At 48.2% G+C, this 8,706-nt stretch overlaps 1 protein-coding gene across 1 annotated transcript; it reads right to left on the minus strand.

Moving 5' to 3' along the window:
* Positions 1-1,761: 1,761 nt before the first annotated feature.
* LOC130028867 (olfactory receptor 7A17-like) lies at positions 1,762-2,715 on the minus strand. Its single transcript, XM_056119709.1, has one exon. The coding sequence runs from the start codon at positions 2,713-2,715 to the stop codon at positions 1,762-1,764; it is 954 nt and encodes a 317-aa protein (XP_055975684.1).
* Positions 2,716-8,706: the final 5,991 nt, after the last annotated feature.

Consider the following 8,706-nt stretch of genomic DNA (forward strand, 5'->3'; position numbering starts at 1 on the left):
TTTCCCTAGCAGTGTATGTCTCCACGTTCAGAAATTCCCCTCTCCTTCCCTCCCCTCCCAAGAGACAAGCATATGTGATGCATGCAGGAGACCTGCGTTTAAACAGGGGAAGGGAAAGGGGAAAGGGGAACGGGAAGAGGCTGGGGAAGCAGATGGGAAGGAAAGGGGAGGGGACAGGAGGGGAGGGGAGAAAAGGGGAGGGGAAGGAAGGGGATTTCTGAAAAGTCATTTTCCATATGACTTTTCATTATTCTCTTTTTGTTCTTTACCAAGTGTAGTCACCCCTGCACAAAAATAAAAGGGTGTACTTGTGATATATGTTTTGAGACACCATTTCTGCATTTCTTTGACACATTTAAGATATGCTGACTTTATTGCCAAACAAATCCAAATCCACTCATCAGCGACTCCATAATAAATATGGATTATAAGGCTCATGGAACTGAATTCATCAAAAATTCTGCAACCAAGCCCAGAAAGCAATAGACACTTAAATGGCCTCATGTCACACTCCAGTAGAGCATGCGCTCTGTCCACTAATCCCCGTGAATCTTCAAATGACATGTTTGGGGGGATGCTGCTGAGCCACACCCAGAGGGGTCACCCCAGCACCCAAGGTGTGCCAACTACAGTGGAAGTCAAGTGCCTTAAGTCCTGTGCTACTTGGCCCCTAAATTAGACATGTTACTACACACTACATAAAAATTGCGTGTATATTCTAATAAGTTAGAAGAAAAAAAATCTGGTGATATAAGGTTCAGAATAGTCATGGCATCTTTTTTCTCTCCCTCCCTCCCTTCCTCCCTCCCTCCCTCCCTCCCTCCCTTCCTTCCTTCCTTCCTTCCTTCCTTCCTTCCTTCCTTCCTTTCCTTCCTTCCATCTCCCTGTGATGCTCAGGGGTTCCTCCTAGCTCTGCACTCAGGAATTACTCCTGGTGGTGCTTGGAAGACCCTACGGGATGCTGGGGATGGAACCCGGGTCAGCTGTGTGCAAGACTAATGCCCTTCCCGCTGAACTATCGCTTCAACACCATAATTGCACTTCTTAAAAGGGGGTCATATGTCAACTCTTGACCCCCAAGATATATTCTGAGGGGCAAGAGGTGACAGTTTCAGTAAGCACTGCCGATCCCTCTCCTGACTGATAGGAATCAGTGTTCTAGATGAATACAGATGCTGTGTATAGAGAAGTCCTGTGTACACAAACTCAGCGCAATTCTCACTGCAACCTTTTTTTGTACATAGAAGCCAACACACGGGAAGAATGGTAGTAATTTTCTCGTCGGATGGGATCACACATATTCCCGGTATCACTGATGAGCTTCTAAGCCCACAGAGACACTCATCACAGTCTACAGACCCAGGAGGGGACAGGAGAGTGCAGAAAAGCTATCCACCATCCCAAGGCTTTTCATAAGGAAGGGATTACAGGAAATAACTTATCTGGAATTCTGCAAGGGACAACTGGTGAACATGAACCAAAGTGACAACCGCTAGAAGAATCAATTCTTAGCATGTTCTTTGTTGACATTTAAAGTCAGCTTTATTCAGTTTTGTTATTTTGGGCCACACCCAGCCATGCTCAGGACTTACTGCTAGTTCTTTGCCTGGGAATCACTTCTGGAGGGACTCGGGAAACCCTGTGGGATGCCGGAGATCAAACCCGGGTTGGCCGCATGCAAGGTTAGAGCCCTCCCCAGTGTCCTATCTTCCAGTCCTCAGTATCTGGTGACAGATTTTGCCTTGTCTCACAGGAAATTCTTCAGTGCAGAGCACTTCGTCCTATGGCCGTTCCCTTCACAAAAACTATTTTCAGGGCCCTCTTGATGTCCTTGTTCCTGAGGCTGTAGATGAAGGGGTTCAGCATGGGGGTGACCACCGTGTACATCACCGAGGCGATGGCCGTGGACTGTGAGCTCTGGGTGACAGCAGAGCCCAGGTACACGCCCAGGAGGGTCCCGTAGAACAGAGACACCACAGAGAGGTGAGAGGCGCAGGTGGAAAAGGCTTTGTACTTGCCCTGAGCTGATGCCATGCCTCGGATGGCGGAAGTGATCTTCGAGTAGGAGTAAAGGATGCCCAGCAAGGGTCCTCCCCCCACCACAACCGATGCACAGTACATGACCACGGTGTTAAGGAATGTGTCGGAAGAGGCGAGCTGAACCACCTGGTTGAGTTCACAGAAGAAGTGTGGGATCTCCACCTTGGGGCGAAAGGATAGATGCAGCGTCACCAAGACTTCAGACAGGGAATTCAGGAGGCCCAGGGCCCAGCACCCCAGCAGCAGCAGCCCGCAGAGTCGGGGGTTCATGATGACCGTGTAGTGCAGGGGGTGGCAGATGGCCACGAAGCGGTCATAGGCCATCACGGTCAAGAGGAAGTCATCCAACCCCGCAAAAAGGATGAAGCAAGACATCTGCGTGAGGCAGCCTGCATAGGAGATGGTTCGGCTCCGTGTCTGGATGTTGGCCAGCATCTTGGGGACCGTGGTGGAGGTGAAGCAGATGTCCACCAGGGACAGGTTGCAGAGGAAGAAGTACATGGGCGTGTGGAGGTGAGGGGCCGAGAGGACGGCCAGGACAATGAGCAGGTTCCCCAGCACCGTGACCAGGTACATGGACAGGAAGATCACAAAGACAAGAGGCTGGAGTTTCGGCTCCTCAGAAAGTCCCAGGAGAATAAATTCTGAAGTGTGGGTATCATTTTCTGCTGCCATGGGCTGGGTATGATTTTGAGGAAAGAGGGAGAGAATTTGACTCAATTCACATCGCCTGCATAGCTCACCAATAGAAAAGCTGTAACGTGTATCAAAAATAAATGTGTTGGGACCAGAGTGATAGTACAGGGCATTTGCCTGGCACAGGACTGACCCGGATTCGATCCCTGGCATCCCATAGGGTCCCTCGAGCACTGCCAGGAGTAATTCCTGAGAGCAGAGCCAGGGAGTCACCCCCAAGCATCACTGGGTGTGACTCTCCAGAAGCAAAAGTAAATAAATAAATGCACACTCAATAAACTTCTTTAAATCATATATCTTACTGGGTTGTGCCTTTAGTGGATCCCCTTGTTCCCTCTTATTTGAAAGTTTTGTTCCAGCTACCCTGACTCTATGTGCACTTTTTTGGGGGGGTGGGAGGGAGGAAGAATTCTTTCATGCATTTGTGAAATAGAAATGGAATGGACGCCATGTTTGAGTGACCACCTTCTAGTCCTTAAAAAGGCAATAAATGCGATGTGCCAAGGAACAAATGTCCCCACCGTCAAAGGAGGGAAAAGAAACCATCAGCTGGAGCTGGAGCAATAGCACAGCGGGTAGGGCATTTGCCTTGCACACGGCCAACCCGGGTTTGATCCCCAGCATTCCATATGGTCTCCTGAGCACTGCCAGGAGTAATTTCTGAGTGCAGAGCTAGGTGTAACCCCTGTGCATCGCCGGGTGGGACCCCCCCAATGAAAAGCAAAAAAAAAAATCAGCTAATAATCACCTGGTGTGGTGATTTAGCTGGTCACTGATGGTATGAAGAAATGAAAAGCAGAGACAAAGGAGAGAGAATGGTGCATCTTTCTCGGCGATTAGGGAAGTCCTGGCAATAAGGCGCCATTGGATAGAGATGCTGGGAGAGAGAAGGGGACCATGCTCGCATGTGGATGTGTCTCCTACCGAGAAGGCGGGCAGTGAAAAAGCCCAGAGGAACGAAGGCCTTGGGTCAAGTCAAAAATCGAAGACCTGTTTGTAACATGGATGAATCAGATGCAAAGTGGGCGGTGGAGACACCCCGAGGGCAGAATGTCCTATTCTTAGCCCAGAGCCAGGAGCTTCTGCAGCTAAGATGTACCTCTTCCCATATGGGGTTTCAACAATATCCTCCTTGATTTAGTTCTGACCCCTAGATGGTGGGATTCTACACACACATACACACACACACACGACATTGGGTCAGTGTTCTTGACGTTTTTTCTTTTTTGGGTCACATTAGTGATGCTCAAGGGTTCCTCCTAGCTTTGCACTCAGGAGTTACTCCTCGCGGTGCTCAGAGGACCCTATGGGATGCTGGGGATCAAACCCGGGTTGGCCGCGGGCAAGGCAAATGCTCTCTCCGCTGTGCTACTGCTCTGACTTCTTGGCTTTCTTTCTTTCTGACCTTCCCACAGTTGGTCACCTGGACTGCTGGCCTCACCTGATTGGGAGCTCTGAGGTCTTCACATGGACGTTCCAATTCCTCCCTGGGCGGCAGACAGTGGGAACTAAAGCTCTGACCCCAGCCAGGGCGTAACCAATGAACCAAACTCTGCTTCTTCCAGCAGAAGTTTACTTACACTGAGAGGCTTGAGGTGAGGAGATGGCAAACTCCCCCCTCCACTCATTATAACGGTCCCTCTTGTCTTCCCAATCTAAACTCGTGATTCCCCCGTGGGGAGGAAATGTTTTGGACAGAAAGGAATTTTCCCATAATGAGAGAGATGTGGGAAATGTCCTCAAGAGAGCATCATGAGACTCAACTGAGTCCAATTTTTTTTTATTGCTTCTTCATGAACTGTCTCCCTTTCAGATTGGTCTCCAATCCCTCCTGGCACATGTTTGAACACAAAGTTTAAAGTATTCTCCACAGGCCGAAGAACATGTCTGCGTGAGGCCCTTGGACTCTCCAAAGCATTAATTTGGGGTGGGACATACCGTCCTCATATTGCCATAAAGTTTCTATTCTCTACCTCAAGTTGGGTTGTTGGATGTTTGCTCTAAGTTTATTGGAGGGCCCATGATCTTCCTTCCTTCCTTCCTTCCTTCCTTCCTTCCTTCCTTCCTTCCTTCCTTCCTCCCTCCCTCCCTCCCTCCCTTCCTTCGCCACACCCGGTGATGCTCAGGGGTTACTCCTGACTGCAATCAGGAGTTACTCCTGACAGTGCTTGGAGGATCCTATGGGATGCCGGGGATCAAACCCAGGTCAGCTGCGTGCATGTCAAACGCCCTACCCACTGTGCTATCATTCCGGGCCCAAGGGCCCATGATTTTCAAGATTGGTCACAGCAGGGTTTCATATGCCAAGGACTGTCCCAGGGACGCCCAACCCCTTCCTCTTGCCCTCACCCTCCTGTGATGTGTTTCCTCTGGAAGCCCAGCTGTGTTTCTGCTGTTGCCTTTGGTTATTTGTCATTTCCTGACTGTTTCTAAAGAACCCAGGTTTTGACCAAGAAACTTGGGAGCCACACGCATCGACATCATAACCTGTTGGCCAAAACTATGGGAAATTTCACTCCTAGATCTTAGATCTTGAAATTCATTCAGTCCCTCATAAAGTGATTGTTAATCCTAACATGGAATTTTAAATTCTATGAAGTTTATAAGGACTGTCTAATTTATTATTTTTTTGGGGGGGAGGCGCAACTGGCAATGCTCAGAACTTACTCAGAACTCAGAACTTACTTAATGCTCTGTACTCAGAAATTATTCCTGGCAGTGTTTGGGGAAGTCTATGGGATGCTGCGGATCAAACCCACATCAGCCACGTGCAATGCAAATGCCCTCCCTGCTGTATAATCACTCTGGCCTCTGATTTAACTATTTTAGGGTGCCACTTCCGGCAGTGTGCAGGGCTTACTCTTGGCTCTGTCCTCTTCCCTGGACGGCTTGGTGGGGGAGAGCCTATGGGGTGGTGGGGATCAAACCTGGGTTTTCCATGTGTAAGACAAATACCCCATTTGCTGTACTCTCTCCCAGGTCAAGCCTGATTTAATTTTTACAAAGTTCATGCCATGAAAAAAAATTACATTTATAACTGCAGGAACTCTGGTGTTCGTTTCTTCTTATTTTTTTGCTTTTTGGGTCACACCAGCGATGCTCAGGGGTTAGTCCTGGCTCTGCACTCGGGAGTCATTCCAGGGGACCATATGGGATGCTGGGGACGGAAGCTGGGTCAGTGGTGTGCAAGGCAAACACCCTGCCCGCTGTGCTACCACTCCAGCCCCTGGTGTTCATTTCTTAAATGGAGCTGGAGTTAGAATTGATTAGAGTTGGGACCAGTGCAAGAGCATAGCGGGGAGGATGTTTGCCTTTTATGCAACTGACCTGGATTTGATCCCTGGCATCCCATATGGTCCCCCAAACACCACCAGGAGTGATTCCTGAGTACAGAGCCAGGAGTTACCCCTGAGCATTGCTGGGTGTTGCCCAAAAACTAAAAAAAAAAAAAAATTGACTGGAGTTACGGTGTAAGAGATATCTTTGATTGTAATCAATTGCATCCAATCCTATTCATGCTCAAACAAATGGGGTCATGATTTCTAACTCCCAAGCTATTTCCCCTGGTGATATTCAGTCACAACTAAGGGTTGACTACTAAAATCCTAAAGTACAGAGGGCAGGGGCCCCTGAAATTGTTTGCCCCAAATATCACTAGTGAGAAAGATTGGGACTATAAATCTCTTTGACTTCATCTAGGACACCTTCTTTCTTTTAGTGTTTTGGGCCAAACTCGGCAGAGCTTAGAACTGATTCCTAGCACTCAGGAATCACTCCTGGCGATGCTCAGGGGACCCTATGGGGTGCCGTTGATTGAACCCACTTGTGCTGTGTGCAAGGCAACTTCCTGACCCTTTGTACTCTCTCTTCAGTCCCCCATGTTTAATGCAATTTTTTAAAAAGCAAAATGGGGCTGGAAAGAATAGTATAGGGGTCGGCATTTGCTTTGAATACAGCCAATACTGGTCTGAATCTAGCACTGCATATGGTTCCCTATGAATCCACCAGCAGAGAGCCCTGAGCACTGCTGGGAGTGGCACCAAATGCCCTCTAAGAAAAAAATAAACAAAACCAAATCCTCCCAAATTAAAATGAGTTGAAATGTAATCTCAGTTGTATGCCCGTTTGGTTGTTTTGAAAGGATAGAGATATAGTCAACATAAGTTTAGAAAAAGGTGACAGGAAACAAATGAAAGGCGTGGGAATATTATCTAAGGAAAACGTGAAAGGCCAATTTGGGAAATATATATATATATATATATATTTGAAAATGTATAGACATACATATATATCTGTGTGTTGCATACATTTTTATTAGAAATAAAAGTTCACACTTATACATGTTCTTCAGTATTATAACAAACTTCATGTTGAAAGGAAATTGGGAAATTAAAGAGGATATAAATTCTCAGAATAGCATTTGTCCATAAATTAGAAGATATGGGGCCAGAGTGATACTACGGGGGGGGGAGGGCGCTTGCCTTGCACATGGCTGACCCAAGTTTGATTCCCAGCATCCCATATGGTCTCCTGAGCACCACCAGGGGTGATTCCTGAATGCACAGCCAGAAATAACCTTGAGCATTGCCGGGTGTGACCCGTAAAGGAAAAAAAAGATATTTGTACCCTGATGTCCACTATTAACTAAAGCATGGCATCAACCCACATATCCAGGGCCCAGTGACCGGGGAATATAGACTCAATGGCATATAGAATCAGTGGACTCATACACTTTTACAGGAAAAGAGAAACTCTGCTTTATCGGACTAAGTAGGCTCCAAACAAAATAAACCCCAACAGAACAACACCCAGAAACACAGCAATCAAAATGGCAAGAACCAAAGAGAGTGACTCCAGATCCCCAGAGCAGAGAAGCAAACACTCATAGACCCCCTGCCCCCTGCTGCCCCAAAAACTCACATCACTTTTTTTCAAATGAAACTTGACCAGCAAAGAAAGGAATGGAGTGATATAGGCAAAATCTTTTGTTTTGGGTGGGCTCAGGGCTGACTCCTGGCTCTGTGCTCAGGGATCACTGCTAGCAAGGCTCAGGGGACCCTATGGGACGCTGAGGATCAAACCCCGAGTCAGCTTCTGAGCCAGGAAGGTGTCTCTTTTATGGACACTGAAGTCCCACCAACATGACACTGTTTTATAGAGTCCCAAGGAAGAAACCAAGATAAGTGTCCTACGTAGCGTAGCCCACAAGAAGACCCCGAGGAAGGCGATCATCCCTGAAGTGAGGGTGACGAAGCAGAGGCTGCTGTCTGAGCGGTGACAGGCAGTCTCCCTACTGCTCTTCCTTCCGACCTAGTGCCAGGACCTTTGTCCCCATAGATTGAGCCTCTCATGTCTCAGTTCATGACCAAACTGACCCGCCAACTTCAAACACTTGATACCTTGTCTAGATTGAGCACTGACTCCGACGGGGTGTGAAAACCATGGAAAAAAAGACTGAGACCTGCTTACTACACACACACACACACACACACACACACACACACACACACACACAATGTTCTAATGACAGTCTCCATGTGCATGTCTGGATTCCTCCCTGCACAGCTAACCCTGTCCCCAGAGCAGTCAGCATAAGGGAGCAAACTAGTCCCCCCACCTCTGCCCCCATGTGTGCGGGTGTGCCAGGATTAGGGCCAAAACAATGTTCCCACGTGGCCATGCCAGCAGGGGTGGGGCTGATCGCGCCTTCAGTTTTGCCCAACTATTCCTCAATAACAATGCCCACGTGGTAGTCCAACCTCAGAGCCCAGGATTCTCCTTTGGGAAGTACCCCCTGGGCAGAAAAGAATGCTTCTTCTTGCATCTCTGTTCCCGAGGGGCCCGATTTATCCCCTTTCTCCATAAACTGCCTCCTTGGCAAGTTCTGCTCTCCCCTACCTTGTTTACATGGACATACCTTTCCATTCCATCCCAGCTAAGCAGGCAAGGGAGGACGGGACACACACACTT

The sequence above is a fragment of the Sorex fumeus genome, unplaced genomic scaffold (genome assembly GCF_029834395.1).
Source record: "Sorex fumeus unplaced genomic scaffold, SorFum_2.1 ptg000041l, whole genome shotgun sequence".
NCBI classification, from domain to species: domain Eukaryota; kingdom Metazoa; phylum Chordata; class Mammalia; order Eulipotyphla; family Soricidae; genus Sorex; species Sorex fumeus.